Source organism: Corvus kubaryi, unplaced genomic scaffold (genome assembly GCF_017639235.1).
Source record: "Corvus kubaryi isolate FWS band 111438036 unplaced genomic scaffold, C.kubaryi_AGA036_p1.0 37266, whole genome shotgun sequence".
Taxonomy (NCBI): Eukaryota; Metazoa; Chordata; class Aves; order Passeriformes; family Corvidae; genus Corvus; species Corvus kubaryi.
Window position 1 is genome coordinate 2,301,333 of NW_024581081.1, and position 22,549 is coordinate 2,323,881.

Sequence of the window (22,549 nt, forward strand, 5' to 3'; positions counted from 1 at the left end):
CATGTTATAACTCAGCTGCACTTTTTGTCATGTTCTGTACCATAAGTAGTGAGGGTTATTTTTCTCTCTGTTTTCAGCTTCTGAAATTGGCAGACCTATTTTCACAGCCACCTTTGTTTAGAAAGTTGGTGAAGATAACACTGAAAACAACAAAACATACCACTGTAGCTGATAAAATGGAGTGATGGATATGTGCACGTTGTATACACAGTGAAAAGAAGTTTCAAAGTACTGATTCTATTACATACATTTTTCATACATCTCTCTTGGTTCAGGTTTTTTCCTCCTTTTTTTAAAAATCCTTGTCTATTCCACAAAACATTTCAGACTTAGCTGAATTAAAAATAAAACACTCTAAGGAACAGTGCTCCCTCAGGTATATATGAATATGAGGCACTGCAAACATTTGTTTGTATTAAATCTTAGTACATTTCTTCAATGTATCTGGTTTTCTGGAGGAATTTTTCATGAAATTTGGGGAAAAAGACACATTTGCAATTAAAAAAAAAAAAAAAGTTAAAGTGTGAATTGTGGTTAAGCCACAAAGGTTTATCTTACAAATAGGAGGCTCTTCTATTATACCCAGCTTTTTAAGTTTTAAATAAGTGAGGTTTGTTTATGCGGGCCTTTTTATAGATTCAAAATTGTGATAAACCTTTTTTTGAGCCCCTGCCTTTTTTTTTTTAACTTCTTATATTATATTTTAAATATTGTCAAATTTAAGTGAGGTTTCATGAAAATTTAGCTAGCTTTATTCACCATTTAAAAAAAGGAGTTGGGAAGTTTTTTCTGTGTTGTGTTTCATTTTCTTTTTTTTTTGGAAGACTGAATACTTGAATGTGTTGCTTAAATTTACTGTTTTCTGTTGTCTACAATTTTTTACATTAAGAATGTTTTGTTTAGCACGCTTTCTTTTTCTGAAAACATTTCTAAGATTTATCTTTGGGATTATTAATGGCATGGATGTGATGAGTACCTGTGTAATGGTGACCATCTTGTCACTTGCCCTTCTGTAACTTCAGTATTAAAACTTTGTCATCTCCTCCGCTTTTCTCTTCATCCAGTACATGCTCTCCTTTGAAAATGGCAACTTTTGTAGTGTTCCTTTTGTAGTGTTTTATTCTTTGAATCTTGTCTTCATGAGTATTTGAAAGCTTTTTTTAACACTGGAGAATTGCTTTCTTGTCCTTTGGAGTGGTTCAGATGGAGTTTCTATGTCTGGTGTCTGTTTCACTTCTCTTCAAAAGATCGGTTACTTAACCACTGGTATGTCTTACCTGTTTAAGTCTTGAAATGCTCTAAATAATATTGAAAGTAATACTGTGTTTGTAGTATTTCTTGTTCCTTTGTTCAGCTGGGGAAGGTACTCTTCAAGAAACAGCATGTGTATTGTAGTCTGTAAAAGGTGTAATATAGAGTAGGAGGTTCCAAAACACCAAAAAAATGGTCGTTTGAAGCCTAAGTTCATATGATACAAAAGTCTCTGAAGTATGAAGAACCATTGCTGAAAATGAAGTCCATATTATGCACAGAATTGAATTTGTCTACTGTTTGTGATTGCTTTATACAGAATGTAAGTCCTTCATAGCTTCTGTGTTTTAATTTTTTTTAGGAAGAGCAGAATCGAGGCAAGCCCAACTGGGAACACCTGAACGAAGATTTACATGTACTTATCACTGTGGAGGATGCTCAAAACAGAGCAGAAATAAAGCTGAAGAGGGCTGTTGAAGAAGTAAAAAAGTTACTGATACCTGCAGTAAGTATTTGTATGCAAGCCTTTGATTTCCATTTTCAGAAGGTACTTTTGAAATACAGCTAATTTACTACAGGTGTAAGAGTAAGCCTGCAGAGTGGCATCCTAGAAGGAAGTTAGGATATGATTTGGTAATATTCTAGTGATCTTTAAACATGTCTCATCCCAGATTGAATTATTCCTTAGGACACAGTAGTATTTTAAATAGACATTGTCTTTTTTTGCCTGTTTTAGATCAGATATAGGAAATTGTTATCACCTTTAGAAGGCAATGCTGAACTGTTACAAACACTAGTTTTCTGTCTTTCTTTCAGTATTAGTATTCTTTAAGGCTGGGGAAATATGACATGCTTTTATGTTTCACTTTGAGATGATTCTGATATTTTAAGAAACAAAGGCATGTATTTTTAGATCGTCACATTAAACATTTTGCAAAAAGAACAAAACGGTTTAGTATCAAAAAACTTTGCTGTCAGTATACTAGGGAAAAATAAATGTACGGAAATGGGAAAATGGTTGTGTTTCTCATTTTCTGATAACTTAAACGGGCTTCTGCATAGCTAGATGACTTAAATCCTTTTTCAGAGACCAGAATTGCCCTGTGAGAGCCCTTGTCTTAGATCTTCTCTGCATTCTCACTCAAAGCAAGGTGGCTCAGTGTGGCTGTGTAGTGCATCCTATGCCGTTAACTTGCATCTTGTGCTCATTTTTACCACCACTTTTGTGCCCCTGTAAAATGATAAGAATAAATTAGATCTTTTTCAGTGGCAGAAAAACTTTCCATGTTACAAGGGAAAATTGAGACTATCTTGTGAAAGAAAGTAGTAGGTGGTATTAAAATGGCCTACTGATTTTGGGTACTTAGTGAATGCTAATAGATGCTGGCTGTGAGGAAACTTGTAGTGACATGTGCAGTCTCTATAAGCAGATTTATTCAGAAGACATTTTTAAAAGTTACTAAAGATAGGGAGAGAGACTTAATTTCTTAATTATCAAAAAATGGTAGACTGTTAAGCAGGAGGTATGAAAAAATGTGATTTAGACCTCTTGACATTGCACATTGTCAGTTTCTGAAAGCAGAAGACAGAGAAAGTAGATCTTCAGAATTTACTCCTTTATTAAAGAGACCTTGAGCACATTAGGATTGAGTTTATAGTCAGAATTTTATACTGGCAAAACTTAGAAACCCTTATGTTTTATTCTTTAGCTATTGCAGAGCAAACAGTTTAAAAACCGAACTTCTGTGTGACTTAATTTTGTCAGGTGTTTCTTCCTTCTTCTACCTCCCCCTTATTGCTGAATAATATGACTGAAGGGTCAACTTCAGGATGACTTGATAGGTTACAAACCCCCAGTATGTCTGAAGTACTGGTGTGTATACTCTGTGTATGTTTGTGTTGTGCTTGTTTTGTGGACCTGTTGTGTTCTGAGCCCCAGAAAACATGTAATGCATTAGTACTTCTTTCACTGTGAAAGTGACAAGCCAGCTCTTTGTCTTGAAAGCACTCTGCCTCGGGTAGTATCCTAATCAGTTGGGGAAGCACTGTAATCCTGATTACAGAAATAACTGGTTTTCCCCTTTAATGAAAAATAACAATACAGGGCTAACTATTGTCTGAATAGAACGTCACTTAAAATACACTTTGTCAGTTCACTTCATTATCATCTTTATATGTTATGCGTAGGCATAAGAGATTTGGGTGGTACGTATTACTTGCACAAGAGTTAAAGGTCTGCTGGCTCTAATTTCTCAAAAATGCTCCTTGCTGAAACAGGTATGTGTAGTACATACTAATTAATTGGTATATAGGTGAACTTGGTTTTGTACTACCTATTGCATCTGTTCAATTAGTATAAAAAATGGAATTGTGGCTTCAGGCAGTTTGAGAGCTGAAAAACTCAGTTTAGTGTTAAAAGGTAGGAATTGAAAACTTCTATGAGGGAAGTCATAAACCTTCAAATAATCAGAATAAGCGTAGGGAAAAAAGGAAATCATAGTGAATTATAGCAGTATGAGTGAAACTGTGGATTTTGGAATATTATAAAGATACTCCAAGATGTAAGAATGGAAAATTGTAAATTCCCTTTCATATGGTAGAATACCTGCTACTATTACTGTTTTTCACATAAATGTCAAAATTGAAAAAAAAAAAGTAAATGTATTTCTGTTCTATCACTGTCCAACTTGATTAAAATTTGAGACTATGTGGGAGAGAAGACTCATTTTCATTCTTGCCATACAGTGTGACAATGCTTTGTGTTTATGAGATAAATTTCAGAAACGTGCTAGTGTTCTAGTGTTCAGAGATGGAAATTAGTTGCTAATTTCTTGGAATGATCAGTTATTTTTGTACTCAAGATGTTAAAAAGCCTAATTACATTTTCTAGCTACAGTGTACAAATAGGCACGTTTCTTAAAATGGATTTCTTTTTGAATGTACTGGGGTGAAGAGAGACTATTTCAGTACTAAAGTGTGTTTCCTAAATTTATGAATCTGGATCATTAGTGATTTTTTTTTTTTTCCTTGTGGATGTGAATTAATATTTTCCCTTTTCATTTGCTTTTGCATTTTTACCAAGATAGTTGTACAGTCAAATAGTTTATCTTTAGAAATGAAAAGCACAACTTGAGGAAGACTGGCTTAACAAGCCATTTTTTTCTCCTTGAGGAGAAAGGCCAACATTTTTTTAAAATTATTATTCATTTGTATTTAATTTACATTTCTTTAGCATGAAACTTTTTTTTTTTTATTTTATTTTTTTGGCTGTACTGCAAGTTTCATAGGACTAATTCTTTTCCTCTTCCCATAGTTCAGTGAGATACTGATCTTTATCTAGACCTGCAAGATCATACAATATTACTTCTTCCATGTTCTTCTTAAAAAAGAAGTAGAATTAATAAAGCAGTCTGCAGACTTTAGGGATCTCATGAAGTTGTGCTCTCCTTATGCCTCCTTCTGAAGTAAATCCTCCAGATCATTGATCTCTCTTTATTGTGGGAGCTTTGAGAGTTGTTTGTTATTTGCAAGAGTTAACGTGAGGATGGGTGGTTCTCTTGCAAAGGAGAGGAAAAAGGTGCTCTGGGTTGGTTGTTCACTGCAGAACGGAAGAGAAAACTCAGAACCTTTTTAGGGGGACATACATAATAATGAAGTAGAGCTTACCAAATCAGAGCATCATTAATGGTTTGAAGTTGTTCTTTGAGCTCCTGGGCTGTAGGGCTGAACTCTTCTGCCAGAAATGTTAGGCTTCTACGAGGTGTTGAATAAATCTTTCTAGCTGGATGAGTTTATCTAGATTTTCCTTTCATTTTACAGATGACTATGTCTCGTTTAATTACTAATTCACCTTTATACTAGCTGGCTTTGTATAGGACGAGGCATGTATGACAAAATTCAAATTATGGATGAATACTTTTTACCCCTTTTTCCTTTTGATTCACATGTTTCCTTTCAGAGGAAAAGATCATATTTTTGGTTTCTACTTAGCTGTTCTAAGTTGGTCTGGAAACAGTGTTATTCAGATTTTTTTATTGCTTTTCCTATGTTGGGACAGCTGTAGTTTTAACTTGGTTGCTGCTGCCATCTTCTTGGAAGACAGCTACAACACAGAATTATTCAGTGATGCTCCCTGTCTAACTTTGTTTATAATTTGCCACTACTATGTAGAATTTTACAGTTATGATGGGTAGGAAAAAATGTTTCAGTAGAAGCTTGTTTCATTTTGCTCCTACATTTGGATCTTGCCTGTAATAGTGATTTTTGACTTTTTAGTCTTGAATATCTTTAAATTTAGCTGTATGAGAAAGTAAATGTGCTGTATATGGCATGATTTTTACAAACTGGAGCATATTTTATAGTGGTGCTTGGTATGTCCTCATTCACTAACTGTCCTCCTCCTGTACAGTCCCTGTTACTTGAGCTGTTTTGATGGTGTTTCTGTTTTTAGTCACACCTATATACAACACAGTTTCTTTATATAACAGGAGAGAATATTGTGAAGGGGCAATAGTATTGGTAGAGTGGTTTATTTTTCAGCTGAATAAGCTAAAAGCATTTCTTTCTAAAAGACTGCTTTCAGCAAGTGTGATGAGGTAGGGCTTGTTTATTAATTAAAGTAAATTTCTAATACCTTCCATGTAAGTGTGGTTGTAAATGTTCATTGTGGTTTATTTTCAGCTACTTAGAGTAAACTCAGATGTGTCTTAATTTTTACTCTGGGAACTTGGTGTGCTGTAAATTCCATTGCAAAATACAGAGAAAAAAATTGAATTTAAGAATGTTTAACTGTGCTTTAGCCGTAGTAAAAGAAAAAGAACATAATTTACAGTAATGCTGTACATAATTTGTTGCTCTGTAATTAAACTAGCAAAAACTTGACATTTGAAAGATACTAGAAGATTTCATTTTTTTATTAGCTATCTAAAAAGCCACAATAAATTCTGCATGCAAGTTTGACTTTCTTGAATAGCTCTTTTGATTCATTCCTACATGGTGCATTGGTTTTACATTTTTGCTTTCATGAGTGAGAATATAGTGCTGCCTTGTATAGTTTCCCTGTTGAAATGTTGGTCATGCTGTGCAATCCATTGTTTGCTGCTTATTCAGTTCAAGTCATGAAATTAATAAGTGATGCAGTAGCAGAAAAAGGATACTGCTGTCCTTAAGAGCATTTTAGGAAATTCCTATGTTATGTCTGCTTTGTCAGTTCCGATAGAAGTCTCTCAGGGTGAACGATCAGACGGGAAGCTCTGTACGAAGGGCAGTGAAGCAGCCAAACATCTTGGCAGCGACTACTAGATAACGTGGTAAACTTTTTGATGTGGGGGAGAGGTGATAATGTGTTATTTTTAGTAGCATGAAGCGGACTTAATGTTTCCATGACCGTATGAACCAAGGGCTGCTGCAGTCCTGCCATTCCTTCATGATTTGCTGTTCCTGCTTCCTGTTTTGCGTCAGAAAGCCCTGGCCTTCATCTGACCGTGTGGCGAGTCCATTTGGTGGAGAGCTTAACCTCACTGACTGACTTGCTACAGAGTCAGGCCTGGTTTAGCACTGACAGAATTGACAGCCTGAGAACAGGCAGACAGGGAAAAATGGTACTGCAGCAGACATCCCTTAAATAAACAAATTTCTGTACAACTGCGAGTGAATATGTTCACCTGCAAATAGCATGAGAGTAAAATATCCTGCTACAGTGAATTTCTGTTATGGCAGTGGAAAACAAAAGAGGATTGTAAGTATTCCTCTTTGTGTTTTCCACTGTCCAGTATGTCTAGTACTGGTAATTTCAGTACCTTATTCACAAACGGAATAAAGAATTATGAGAGTTCTGTTGAGCAGTCCTTAAGTAAATTCTGCTATTCATTTTAATGGTCTTACTTTCCTGAAAGTATTTACTGTCATGCAAGTCTGAGTTTTAAAAATAAGAACATGAATTTCTTACACCAGTTCACATACGAAGTGTTTACATATTGTACTTGATATGTCACTGCAGTGTTAAATTTTTGAGTTTACATTAGTATTAACTAAATTATTTTGGGCCAGCTGCAAGTGAGAAGTAGCTCTCTCCATCATTGTGTACTGTGGTGGAAACCAGTGGTTCATTACCACCAAAATACTACCTGTTGAATGGAAATGGTTTTTTGAGACCATATTTACTACAACATATCGTGATGATTTTCAGCTGAATTGAGATAAATCTGGTTTAAATTTTGTTAGAATTTGTCAACTTTGCTGAAATGATCGTCATAGTACAAAGGAGAAAATCAGAATTATTCATCAGAATATTGTTCAGGGTGATAGAGCACTGGAACAGGCTGCCCAGAGAGGTTGTGGAGTCTCCTTCTGGATATATTCAAAACCCACCTGGATGCCATACCCTGCAGCCTGCTCTGGGTGAGGATTGGACTGTGTCATGAGGTCCCTTCCAAGCCCAATCATTCTGTGATTCTGTGATGAGAATAATTTTGAAAAGAGATATAAAATGTGCTGGTTTTAATATGATGATAAATTGGTTTTCAACTTTCCATTTTCAGAAAGTTGACAAGTAATTAAATGGCAAGTACAAATTTATGGTGATCTGTGCCCTCATACATTTCAGTTGATTGTTTTACAAATTTGGACATAGTCATGACCAAATATAACTGTAAATATGTCTAGTTTTATTAGCTTATAACTTAGGGAACAGTTCATAGGGATTCTTACTTCCCCATGGCTTTCCTTATACTAATGGCAGAAAGAAGCTTCTCCAACAGTTATTTATAAGCACCTTAATCCAGCTGTTACTCTGAATCTTCTGGACATCTGATGGCTTCTAGAACCCAAGGAAATTAGTTAGTTGTGCCTACCTACAGTTACTGTTGAATACCCTCTGTTTTCCCCTTTTCCTTCTTCTCCACCATCCTCTGTTTTCATTTATTTAAGGTGTTGCAAATGTATGACTAGAGAAGTGGTAGGTCTAAAGTCTGGAAAAGACCTTGGGAAACTTAGAAAATGGACTCTTCTCAAAGAGAACAAAGAAGCTCTGTTGCCTGAAACTCAGTTGGGACATGCCCTTCTAAAGCATGATTATGCATTGATTAGGAGCTCTAATTAGGTTCTGCATGGGTTTTGTCTGTCTTCCAGAAATGAGCTTAATCTCTTTGGTTTTTTTGGTAGACATAGTTGAAAGAAAAAATGGTATTGACCTATTCTAGTAATTTGTTTTGTGGTACCTGTAACTTCTTTTTAATTTTTCATCTCATTTTTTAATTTTGCTTCCTCTAGTCTTGGATATTTTCCCAGTGCTTCCTCTAGTAGATTTTTCTTCTTATTACTTCTTCTTCCATACTTTTGTTTGTTTTCTGTTGATGGTCCTGGAACAGAAAATATAAGTTGGGATCTTTATATAAAATCTTGTTACAGCATTTCTCCACTTTTTCAAAAAGCAGATGATTAGGCTACAATTCTCCTTGTCTGGCCATCTTAATGAAGATGGTGACAAAACTGCAGTGAATTACCCATGCATTATTTTTCTTATCCTTCATTTCTAGTTACAGTTGACTTTTGGTTGGTTGATTTTCTTTTTTGCTATCGCAACTTTATACCTAAGTGAAAGAAATGGTAATTGTAGAACTGTGATTCCTGGGGAGATGTAGTATAAAGAGTAGGACTTTGTTATCCTGCACTTTTAACACATTTTAATGCTTAACACTAACCAGACTGTATTAAGGAGGTCAGATCACTTCATGCATGAATCACCTTGGAGTGGTTTCTGGAAGGATCATAGCAATTGCAAAGATTTTTGTGTGAAACAATAGTAAAGGAACCAGTAAACATCTCCCTTTTCCAGCCATTTAAAGCATTCTTTATTGCAAGTGTTAATTTTGAAATCTAGATTTCTAATTATACCGAAGTAAAGTTTGTCATACAGACATCTGTGGTTTAATGCTGACTGATGATTTACAGTCATCTAGTTGGTCTACATTATGCTATTTTGACGTCAGACACAGAAAATTCTAACCTGTGGAAAAGCGCCAAGGGTTTTTCACTGACTATTCAATAGAAAACTTAAGTGTTTCTATTTTAAAACAGTACAGAAATACCAGAGCTTCCAGTGGTGGGATAATATGGTTTCTTTTTCTTTCACAATTTGTTTATAGGCTAAGACTTTAACAGGGGAATTATGGATATGTTAGCAGGATTAACATAGGTGGGCATGATATAAGAGATTGGAGCTGATTATGTTAAATAGCTTATATGATTTTGGACTAGGCCATTTGTAACATACTTTATAATAAATTGGAGAGTGGTAAACCATCCTGGAAAGTGATAGATGAAATCTTACTGGAAAGTTGCATTGCTTGGAAAACAGTTGATAGAATCTTAAATGCTTTTCCTTATTAAGTAGTATATTTCTTGTCTGTTGTTGGAAATGGTACGAGTTTTATAATTTTTTATCTTGCATCTTCTGTATTTCAGTAAGTATTTTAAAGTCTCTGCCTTGTTTTCAAACATTTTATTAGTAGGGATAGCTTAATGAAAACAGTACTGCCTTTTACATTTTCAGTATTACCATTATTAGCTCATTTTTAATGTTTTCACAACATCTGTGTATGTAGTAAATTGTGTTAATCAGTTTCAACTTGAGTTGTAAAGTGAGATGTGTTTTATATTCCAAATCACTTGGAAATACTGGATAGAAGGAAACTTCAGCACCAGCAAATCTAATGAAGTCAGAGGTCTCTAGCACTATATCCAGTCCTTTGATATTGCAGCTTTTTATAAATGGATTGGAAGATGTGAGGTTTTCTATTTGACCAAACACAGCTGTAGATACTAAGAAGTTTATAAATAAATAATTCCAGCCTTTGATAGATACTTTGCTACAGCCTCCAAAATTGTACATTACAAATCCTTTTTCATGAGACTGAAAACATCAAAGCTCCAAACCCACCATTTGGAGTTTGCTGTCTTACGATCATTTGAAGCAGTATTCATGAAGACTAATTTTCAGTCAAGTAATTGCATGCATTGCTATGCCCTCATCTTAGAATCTTTATGATTCCTTCATTCTCTAGCTTGTGTCCTAGTTTGAAAACAAGAATTCTAACTTTGGCTACCCTGACTTTCTTGGCAGCTATGCTGATACAGTTGTACTAAAGCAAGCAAATGATAATCAGGTGAAATGGAACTAGAAGGTGGAGTGGCAATTTGTCAAGTGTACATGGGCACTTGAGTGCTGTGGTGCTGGAAGTGGGCAATTCCAGTTCTTTGCTCAGCCTTTTGGCTATGTTAGGCAGCCGGTGGCCTTATTTTTCTGTCTGCTAGTCTGAGGTTTCAGTTTTTAATGAGCAGACCTGTAGCTTCCAGGATCTTAAAGAAAAGTTTCAAAGTTTTAAAATAAAGCTTGGTTGCTTAGTTCGTTGGAATTAACAGTCAAAATCATTACTGTCAACAGACATCAGGTATGTTGAATAATAAAATCTTCATGTATTGTTCAGAAAAGCTGTTTGCAGTAGTATAGTCACTTTTTTTTTGTCTTGGAAGATAAGTTCTGAAAGACCAAGGGAGCTGAGAGGAGTGTCTGGATTTCTCCTGGTTTAAACCCGCTGCAGTATGTATGGTAACACTGTGCTAATCTGATTTGTCATTAGTGGTATCCTGGCATTTGGAACAGATAGGCTATTGACACAGCATTGGGAAGAATACTGTTTTTTCTTAATGCCTGCAAGTGAAAAGCCTGTATGTGCCTTGCAGTAGTCATTTCTGAAGTCACTGATTAATTTCCAAAGAAGGTGGTTGGGCTGTGGAGAGGGACTCCTTTAGTCATCCTTGCAGTATCAGCTCCTCTCTTAGTGGATGGTGGAGAACTCTTCGAAGAGATACTTTATTACTCAGCAGTGAGGAGAGCTTCAGGGAAATCTCTTACTTCTGAAGATCCAAAGGTCAGTCAGATTCAAGAAAGATAAACATTAAAAAAAAATCAGGCTTTTAAAATATATCAGGTCATAGCAACACTTGTTTTCTCCTATGATAGCAAAGGTACTTTAAATAAACCTTAAACTTTTTCATCTGTAAAATGTGGTGAGAGCACCTTATTGTTTTTTTAAATACTCTGAGAGGTAAATGTTTACTTAATGATGAATATGTGACAGGTCATTACTGGAATGCTCTTTCTTCTGTAGCAGTGTAAGTAGTTTTACAGGTGATTTTTGGAGGCAGAACCTGTCTAGTTTACTTCTAAGAACTTGAAAGATGCACAGTTGTGTGCATCAGTGGTTTAGGTTTAGGAACCTAGGAATTAATTTTTACTATAAGTCTCAAATTGAGTTGAAAACTTTAGAAATCTTTGCTAAGACAACTTCTGTGATGATGTAGTTGAGATGTAATCCCCAACATACACCTGAGGTGCTGGTTTTATTTATTTTTGCTGTATTTTAGTCTCTTTAGTTAATTTTCTTCAAATGTCAATCACATATAGGCTTTCAGCCGAATATTAAGGTTCAGGGGAACTAAGGAAACTATATATATGATTCCATGTCATTTAATGTAAAGCACTTGTGATTTAAGGCATGGCTTCTCTTTCTAGATTCAGTAGCCTCTTTCTGATGGAGATATGTACTAGAATCATGAGGGGAAAGAGAAAACAATTACTCCTTTTGGTGTTTTGATGTCAATCACTTTGGGGTTTTTTTAATAAGCTTTGCTTTTTTCTTTAATTTCTTTCACAGAAATGTCAAAATAGAATCCTGTTTAATTAAAACAATTGATTAGCAGGGAACCTTAACTGGCATAAGACCAGTAAATTTATGACTTTTTGGCTTCTCTAAAAAGCTTGTATTTCAAGGGAAGCTTATGTAAAAAGTAGAAAAACTGAGTTTTTACTTTAGACTACCAGCCTGTTACTTATGATAAAAAAAAAAGTAATTTCAGGAAAAACGTAGTTGTATTTATAGAAATTAAACATGTCCATATTGCTCTAAAACAATTGTATTAATAGCATATGGTATCAATCCAAACAAGTAAATATTACATTCCAAAGCATAGAAATAAGAGTGTACTGTGGATTCTGAGGGAGAAGAATATTTCTTTTTTTTTTTTTTTTCCCAAATTATCCTTTCAGTGCTTCTTTATACAGTTACCTTCTCACTTTACTGTTGTGGCATCCTTTAGATGTCTGACTGATTAGACCAGTTCTTTTCCTGTCTTTGACCTCAGGCTTATGGCTATACTCCCTTAACTTTGTCAGGATTATTTTTGAGTTTCTGGTGAGAAAAGTTTCTTTTTCTCAAAAGCACGTGGGTGTGTTGCATTTATGGCAGAGAACAGTATCTGTCCTGTTTGCCACATAACCCACATTTAAGAGAGACAAAAAATGGCACCATCTAAAAGCCGGGTTTAAGAGTTTTTCCATGTAATTGCTTGGAAAAGGCGGGTTGATAATATGTGTCTATGCCTTCACTTGTGACGGTGTTCATTGATTCAGAAGTATAAATACGTCTGATGAGGATTTAAGTCTCAGTTCTGCTTCCTATGACAAGTACTTAGTGCAGTGCAGAGCTCTTCTTTTCTCTTGATACCCAAAGTGCAACATCTTAGGGGTGCTAGCCAGAGCACGGTTATCCTGTCCTTTCTGTGTACATGCGAGTTCTGCAAAAGGAAGAAAATTGTATTGAACCCAGAGTATCATCCTGCTTGGAGAGACTCTTGTAATCCTGAAGGATCTGATGCAAGTGAAATTGCTTCTCATCTCAGTAGTGATGACCTTGCTCAAGAACAGTTCTTTGGTTCATTAATCTATCCACACTTGCTTTTGGAAGTATAGGAAACTACTTCCAAAACTGCTTCTGTGAACTCTCCACTACCTTCCAGAGTATTTGTTATATGTTGCCTCATTTAAAATACATTGCTTTCAGGAAACCATAGCAGCTGGTATTTCTGAATCATTGCTGAGCCCTGCAGCCTCCTCTGAAAGATGTTTTGGGAAAAGAATTTGTAAAATCGAATATGAACCAGTCTGTCACTTAGGCCTCTCCAGTTAACATCCAGACCTCACCCTCAACAGTTTTATGTACTTGCACAAAAGCTTCTGCTGTGTTATTTGCTGGATATCATTAGGTAAACCAGTTGGGTTTTCTTATTCTTGAGATGCCCCTTCCTCTCCCCAGTAAGACTGACAATATATTGTATCCTAGACAGTTGAAATAAGAGCTTTCAGAAGGGTTAAAACTGGGGGCTCAGTTGGTAATAAGGCTCAGTTGATAAAGAACGTTTCTAGTGAATGCTTTCATAATCAAAATGAAAACCAAAATTTTTTTTGTTGTCTGGTGGCTCATGGGGTAGCCAAAAAAACAAAAGAACAAACTTACTGCAATCCAAAATATGAATCCTATATAGTGATTTCAGATGCTGTCCAGCTGGACTGATGAACTGTTTTCAAATGGCAAAGCAAGGTAAAGAAGTGTGGGTGGTAGTCTGTGTTACCATCACAGTAAGGCAAAGGAGCTTCTTTGTATTTGTAAACTGCCAAATACAAGTGTATAGTACAGTCTTAAATGTAAAAATATTGCCAGAAACCACAAAATTAAAATTACATTTTATCCTTATTAAAGTATTAGTAATAACACCAGGCACTAATTCTTATTTAAGTGAAGATGAGCGATATTTCTGTAGTTGAAATTTGAAGTTGAACTGTTCTTGGGGGGAGGATGGGAGTGGCAGACATTTATCTGTAGAGGAATTTGTATGCAGTACCTGGGACCATACTGCATTCAATATGCGTAGGTGGTGTCTCACATGTAATACATCAGTAAATTTACACTGTATGTGCAGTGTAAGATGCTGCAGTGTAGGTATGCATTGAATGTTCTACAGATATATGAAGACCTTATCAAGAACACCAATAGGCACTTAATTAAAAAATTAATAAAATTGGCAAGTATGATATATGGGCAGGCATAATTAATGCATCCAGTATGGTTTTATCTCAAATGCTCCTTGCTTCTCAGATTAAAGTACATTGTTAGATTGATTGTACCTCTGGTACTAGTCCTGACTTCACCAGCATCCTTATAAACCACAGAATGAATTGCATGTAAAGGTCAGATGGAGCAATATATGAGGGGTTTTTTGGGGTTGTTTTGTTTTGGGCTTTTTTTTGTGTGTGTGTAGTGGTGTTGGTTGGTTCGTTGTTGTTGTTTTGTTGTGGGGTTATTTGTTTGGGGTTTTTTAGGTTGTTTTTTTTTTTACTTTCCTGTTGGTAGAAGTTGTAGACTGCTTCACTAATTGGGCCAGATGGATCTGACTGCTTTGTTAGATGAGTCAGCCTACACTTTAATGATGTTCTTAACAGTACAGCTGCATTTCATTAGAAATGTTGCATGATAAAATTGTCTTTGGGTTTCTTGTTTGCCGTTGCATATAGGATTTTAGAACTAAATCTGTTCTTAAAACAAATATGCAGTAGGTTTAGAATACCTCAGTAATTTTTTAAGTGAAAGCTTAACTTTCTCAAATGTTATGAATCAAACTAATGCACAATTTAAAATCATCTTTTGAAGAAAAAGTATGAGATGTAAGCTGTTCACTTCAGATTAAAAGAGAAATCAGACGATACGTTTTGAAATTAAATGCATTGCTTGATTTCTCTCTCGAACATTTTAAAAGTTGGCTTCCTTCCCTTTTGAGTAACTTTCTAAGAATGTGCCTTACTTTTGTGCACTTAGTTCTTTACTAGTTCTGGTAAGTTTCCATCTGGAGAAAGGAAGAAAAGTTGTTGTAATGTTTACTGTGGGTGTTCCTGCTCCAAAAGAAGTGGTGGTATGACCAAGACAGACTAAAATTAATTTTTTTGGGAGGACAGACCACCATCTTTATTTGCTGTAGAAGAATGAGTTAAGCCAGGGTTTAGGCTTTCCAATACACTGTTAGTCCAGAGACAGCAAATGTTTATTCTCTTCAGCATTGAGCTGCTGTTTACATTTCAATGGAAGAGGGGACAGCTAGGGCAAAAGAGCAAGGGTGCAGTCATTAGTTTCCTTCGCATTTTCTCGATTAAAAATGACAGGGGGAAAAAAAGCTTTGCTACAAAATCCTCACATCCCCTTCTCAAAATAGATAACGCTGTAAAAGGGCCTGCGTGGCTTTTTAAAAATTGAGACTTTCTCATGACAGAGAGACCGGGCTCTTGCACGTGGAGTATAATGACACAATACTCAGTAGCATTTTATGTAGTTCCTTGATATCTAGTTTAGACTATTACATGCCGTATATAATAGCAATAACAAGATTAATTAATTTCATTTGAGAGGTGACTAAGTATCTTCAGTATTCAGCACACCGAATTTAGTGGTCCCGTTGTCTCCTTCGCTGTCAATGCAGCTGGCTTTTTGCCTTCCTCAGTGTTTGTTCTGCATGACTTAGTGGATAGGAGATGCTTTGTCTTCGAAGTCTTGGAGCCTCTCTTGTAAAAAGCCGTAATGTGAGAGTACATCCCTTCCTGTACACAAAGGTGTTGCTGCTGTTCTCTGCCGTGCACAGCCATTTTAATCTGAATGGGGAATCTGTCTGGGGACCCGAGTACGGTAATTAGCAGTCTCTTCAGAGTGTCAGAGCAGAATTACCATTGTAATGGTTTAGCAGGAGGATAAAAGGATTGAATTTGGGTCTGCCTTCCTGCCAAACTAAATGAGTTGCCATGGGAATTTTCAAATATAAGAGGCGTTTACTTAAAGCAATTTGGCGAGTTTGAAGAAACTCATAAATTACGGGGTTTAGAGGAGAGATCCCTGCTTTCTCTGGCATGGGCTGAACAGCAAAGAAGGCTGTTAGAAAGCTGCTTACATTCTTAATGAGAATAAGTTGATCCATGCTCCCTTGCAGACTATCAGCTTATTAAGGCTAAACTGTTTCTGCTAAATACAGTACAGTAAGCACATTTTGAGAGACATAGTTTGCAACAAATCCCCGGAGTAAAAAGCAAAATCTGATTGCTCTAAACATAAATTGAATTTCCTTTGCTAGATTAGATCTATTTTCAAGTAATGCTATTATAAATGGTTCTCTGTATTGTTTCAATAAACATTAACCTGCTATTGATTTCAACTTTCCTCTGTGCATGTAATATTTATTACAACACTTGTCAGATCTGCTTCTGAAAGGGGAGGGAGGGCATTGAGGTTTCTTTCGAAAACAAATAAGGTCCTATGGCCCTTCAAACTGTTGTTTTTTTTTTTTTTTTCTTGGGTCACATGTAAATGTTTTCCCAGCTCAGGCCTGCCTTCTCTCTAAAGGGAGTTGGGCTTTAACCTGCTGACTTCTTTGTCAGCACCGATGCTATTGAAATGTGAGAAGATGGACTTCGTGCTTTCACAAGTGCCTCAAGTGATGAACATCACTTATGCTTGTTTAACCTTCAGTTGGGCTCGAGAAGTCAGCTGTAGTAGACTGTGGAAGAACTGATGACCGGTGTTTTGCACCGCTTGTTTGGAAGCATGTGTTTATGTTCTCCTAGCCGCTTAGATCGGGTAACTTAAATAGGAAAGTTTATACGTGCTTGAATATTTTGATAATAGCTTTAAAAATGTATATTCAAGGACATGTCATACTTGAAACAGTATGCAATATTTTCCCCAAAATAATTTATATCAGTTATATAGCTTAAGGCTTAAATGTTGCCTTGTGATCCTTTGGAGTACATATCTCAAATCTTTACTCATCATGACTATTAGGATATGGAGGTGGAACTAATTAAAAAGAGGGCAGTACTGCCGTAATGGCAGCAATTTTAACTTTAGTTTAAAGCCATAAAAAACCGGTTAGAACTCCTTGATATAATCTTACATCACTAGCAGGAATCCTGTGAATTAGAAAAGGAAAATAGTAAATTTGTGCTGGTGATTCAGTGGTTGAACAGCTGCTAAGTTCTAACAAATTCCTGAACTGTTACTAATGATGCAGCTGAAGCTGTTTGGTAGCCTCAGGGTCCTGTTTCTGTGAAACTTTAGAAATGTCTCCAAAGGAATTGGAAGACAACAAGAGCAGCATTTACTCTTACTAATACTCAGAATTTTAACTGTTCATTTAAAGTTTGAGAAATACCGTCAGGGAATTGATTTCATCAGAATTGATCCCCACCCCCATACTTTATTATTTCTTAAAAGAGTTAATATTGGAAGGCAAAATTTAAAGGTATTATCTAAGTGTGAAGTGGCTTGAGAAACTGAAACTATGAAACCTTCTACACTCTGTATTGTAAGAGGGTTGCTAAATGATTAGAGGACATTATGAGCATTAAAAAAAGTATGTAGAAAAGGCAATGCTTCAGACGACTCTTTGGGATACTAGATTGAACTGAGTGCTTCACTTACGTCCTTAATTCCAATACCTTACAGGAGCTCTGCAAATTGATGCTATTTACAGAAATCAGGCAGTAAAAAACCTGGAAAAATAAAAAGGTATTACAGTTTTCAGATTTCAAAATCTTGGATTTTTTCTGCATTTTAGAATTTTGGTTCCCTAGGTTGTGAGGCTTGATTGGGACCTATATTATTTTACATTTTGTGCATTCTTCCTCTTCTCCTCTCTGCTTGACTTGCAAAACTGAGGTGAAAATAAGTGGCAGTAGGAGTGCAGGAAAAGATTAAACTGGCAGGATTTTTTGGCCGGGTCAGATGTTGAGATAAGGATATTTTAAAATTACAGAAAACTGAATCTGGGCTACATAGTATGATTTTAGTTTTGCAATACCTGTGAAAGGGGAAGGTGGGCATTACTGCCTAGTATTTCACTGTATTTTTTTTTTAATGAGGGGTTTTCGTAACCTAAAACTTACTGATTGGTCACATCAGAAACATCCTTCTCCAGGGTATATGAAAACATACATCAGGCAAGTTACCTGATAGACGATGAATATTTCATTTGAAGGGTATTCTGTCCTTTACCTCATGAGCAGTGTAGGAGAAACCTTATAGTTTTACCATCTAAAATATGGCATACAGAAAAAAGTCTGGGTTTATGTAAAACTGAGATGGGCCTTCTTAGTTCTGAATCTGATTCCAGATAAAAGTATGTTCTCAGGAGTTGTCATGAGTCTGTTGTTCCATATTGAAAGCAAAAGTCTGCTCTCTGCTTCACTGGTGAATGCAGCTGCAGGCTAATTAATTTGTGGATGGATATAATAAATGAACACTTTTCAGATTTTTCTAAGTGCTAGAAAAGTAACTCACAAATTTTCTGGGGTTTTTGGAGAGGTAAATCACCTTGTTGAATGTCTCAGCCACCACTGGAGAACACAGAGGAAGTGTCATGGATGTGCACACAGAAAAGGTGGGAATACCATAATGGGGAAGAAGTGGGAAGCTATGCAAAGTACTTGTTCTCTGTGTTTAATTTGCTATATTTTGAGGGTTCTTGGCTCCTGCTGGTCCAGGAATCCAGAGAATCAAAGAAATGTGCATGCTGTTAGACCAGTGGGGATAGCAGCTGTTTCTTCTCTGGGCACTCCCTCTTTTCTAATAACCTCTCTAGCAAGTATTTTTATTCAGTCTCCGTTTAGTTCTGCATCTGCTGGGGCATTGTTACTTTTGCCTTTGATCTTTAGATTCCAACAGTTTGTTTCCTTCTACAATTTTTTCACTTACTAACTTGTAAACTTTTTGGAGCAGGTTCTTAGCATGTGTATTGTGGGTATCTGAACTCCAGGTCAGAAGAGTGTTTATATACTCTTATGCTAAAATTAACATTGCATGCAGAGACATGAAAACAAAATGCATCGTCTAAGTTGTACAATTCTTGGCTAAAGAAAATCAGCAGCTCTCACTTAAGGTAGTTCTATAGAAGAATGTAATACACAAAAAAGAAAAAATATCAATAAGGAAACTGATTTTTGTAGAGTCCTCTCACTATCAAACCATGCAAACTCCATGTTTCTTAACATGGAGTTTCATAAGTACTGGCTATGCTATTTAACTGCTACTGTTTTAAAGTTGCTGGTATAAGGTGTAAGAATTGCCAGGTTAGGATGATGATGCTTTTAAAGAGGTTTGAAATTAGTTATTTTCAGTGTTTTTAGAACATGGACTGCAAATACCAAAGAAGGTCAAAGATCTCTCCAAAATATGAATGTGTATACTTGGAGTATTAAGTAAATGGTTGAGATTGTAGCCATTGCTCCTGATGAGCAGATCTACAGATGGAGAAAATGTACTTCAGACAGTTTAAGGTAACTGCTAGAGGAGTGTGATCAGTACAGCTGGCCAAGAGAAGCTGTAATAGTATTTCTCCACTGAAGGTTGGCATTGAGAGAGAAGAAAGACAGAAAGGAGAATGATTGTAAGTAAAGAAATGGGCAAAAACTTTAAAAAAAAAATTGTCAAAGAATGAGGAATAAGAAAAATGAAATTAAATATTTTAATATGAAGAGAAATTCATTTAGTTGTCAGGTGGTGGTTTTCAGTTAGAAAACTGCTGGTCTTCAGAATTAGCAAAACTAAGACTCCTGATTCCACATGGAACTGAGTCAATTGACATGCTGAGGTGTCAGCTCCCATCAGTCTCTCCTCCCTTACTGGTGAGTCTGCAGTCTGAGCTCTTCCCGTTTTGTAACCTGGCAGAAAAATACACAGGTTTAAAAAAAAAAAGAGGTGTTGCCAGATGAGCAGGTTGGCATGGTTCAATCCTGGGTTCAGTGATGGGTGCAGGAGAGCAACAGTGATGAGAGAGTAGGACTGTGACCGCCACTAGCTAAATTGGCTTAAAGTACCACAGGAGTGCCAGTTGAGAGGCTTTTTACATCTTGAAAAATAATTCTTGACTCCTTCGACAGCAATGTAAAACCTCAGCCTAGTCATCCTGAACTAATTTGTAGCCTGGGAAAAAAAATCTTAAGAATAGCATTTTAATTTTTTACGTTCTGAAATTGACTGTTGTATTTGCTAGGCAGACTTGTCTGAACTTGTTTCCTCTGAAATTATTCTCCCTAAGTTTTCCATCTGATTGATTCCCATTCCATCCTCTGTTCTGCAGAGTCTTAGCTTCTTGAACTCAGTCATGCACTGATGCACAGCAACTTATTTTTACACGTTCTTGAAAGAAAATTCCATTAATTTATCCATTTATTTGAATCGCTTCAGAATTATATGCCTTGCTTTTCACACCTTTTGTACCACTGTTGTCCTTATTTCCCTTGGCCTAAGGAAAAGAACTTCATTTGTCTCTTCCCATTAATGCTCAGTAAATGAATATTCTTCAGTTACTCTCAGTGTCCAAAAATTTGCATCACTTTTTAGGTTCACTTCTTAATTTTTCAGCCATGTCTTGTAACTGAAATCTTAAAATAGACTTTCTATGAGTTTGGTTTGGGATTTTTTTTTCCTATGTATTATTTTTTACACACATTAAGGGAGGTTTTTACTGCAAAGTGCTAGGTATAAGAATATAGTCCATAAAATTAGCGACTGTGTGAATTTAGGTATTATTTTGAAATATTCATGAGATTCTGAGGCTCAGGAGATTAAGAATCACTAAGGTGATTTATCTTGTAGTAGAAAATGTATTTTAAGCTGCTTTTGCTTATGGTTGTGCACCTTGTCTGCTGAAATACAAAAGTACAATTTGGCAGTCTCTGAAAGCTTAATTCTAACTATACTTGTAACATCTGAGTCTAAATTTGTTTCTTCTAAAAATTGGATTAGAGCAGTAAATGTTTAGAGAACCAGAGTGTCTGAACAATATTCAAACAGATTTAGACAGAAGGATGTGAAGAATTGAGTCAGAAATCTAGAAATGGTAAAGTGTTACTTGTTCAACAGGACTCAAGGATCATTCTGAAAGCAGGTGGAAATCTCGTATCAATACAATACAGAGTGAGAGTGAAGAGCAAGGTACTGGTAGGAAGTGTGTGGGAAGAAATTAAGTTACCACTGGAACAATTTGGTGTTATTAGGGTGGATTAATATTTTTAATACCGACATTGCTTGTTCTCTGCAAAGGTCCTACAATATGCATCTGGCATTTAAGGTTCGTTAGAAGCTACAGGGGAGATGCTGTGTAGAAATACTGCAGGAGTATCCTGTCAAGAATGGTTTCCTGAGCATGACATGACAGCATTGATCTAGGATGGCTCAGTGGCTGCAGTTTGTTTCAGCCACTGTTCAGGTACCCAGCTGCTTAGAAAATGAAAAAGGAAAACCATTAAATGAAGTTTATCTGTGTAATATCTGGTCCAGAGTCTGTAGCAAGCTGTTCAGATGCAACACTATAAAACATGTGATGATCAGCAACAAAGAGAAGCACAGAAGTCTTGATTATTTCTGGCCCAGTATAGCCTTTAACTTGCAGTGAAATTTATACTGTGAATCCTGTTAAATGGTTACTTTAGTGTCTGTGTCTGCTGAGGAGGCAGATTTTTAAATTAGTGTGTAGAGCAGAGGGGAAGAATGGTGAAATTAATTATTTAAGATAGGCCTGATACATACTTCTCTCATTCTAGGGCAGAAGATTATACTTAAAGAACTTAATTGTCTTATCATGTAGGCTCAATTATTATATAGAAAATAAATTATAATTAGTTGATTCTGGTAATGTAGGATTTTAGGAAAAAAAGAGATGAAAAAGTCCTGGTCAGTAATTTCTTTAGGGATTTTCCAAATGGGTTAGCTAGTCCTTTATTTTGGCCAGTCTCTAGTCAGGTCCCTCATAATCCCAGTACCTTCTGGACAGAAGATGTTTGTTATACCATGGTCTCATTTCCCTGTGAGCTGTCACAGCCTATGCTTGCTTGGGAAAGGTAGAGTTCTGAAACATGGCCCAAAAATAAAACTGGCAGACTTGTTATTTATGCATGGCATCTGCATAATCTTGGGAAGGGGGAAAAAAGTCTGTAGGTTTTTCTGCAGATTCCAGAAAACACATTTTATAAAAACTGTTTTATTTAGTGGGGGAGGGAAGTGGGGTGGGGGGAGGGTGTTGGTATTGGGGTTTTTTTTAGTTGTTCTTGGGGGCTTTTTGTTTGCTTGGTTTTTTTTTTTTTTTAATTTAACAAGTTTTAGGAAAGTTCTCTATAAACATAGCTTGCTGAAATACAAATTTCTTGCAGAAATTGGTGGATAACGGCAAGGTATTTTTATTGCAACTTGGTATCTTTTTTCAAAATGTAAGGGGTATTTTTTAAAACACTAGTCATACTTTCAAAACTAAATTTTTGTTACTGCTGGTGTCCCCTATTTTCAGTAATAAGTATTTGTAATTTGGTCTTAAAACATAGCAGAATAAAATCTCATATACAAAGTGGAATACTGTAAGAAACTGAATTCAT

At 36.0% G+C, this 22,549-nt stretch overlaps 1 protein-coding gene across 17 annotated transcripts in view; it reads left to right on the forward strand.

The window, feature by feature from the left end:
* The window catches only part of QKI (QKI, KH domain containing RNA binding), a 157,544-nt gene that overhangs the window by 102,623 nt on the left and 32,372 nt on the right, over positions 1 to 22,549 (forward strand). For all 17 annotated transcript variants that reach the window (XM_042025084.1, XM_042025074.1, XM_042025077.1 and 14 more), the window contains one exon: positions 1,613 to 1,756. In XM_042025084.1, coding sequence (XP_041881018.1) covers positions 1,613 to 1,756 — 144 coding nt within the window. The remainder of the gene's footprint in view (positions 1 to 1,612; positions 1,757 to 22,549) is intronic.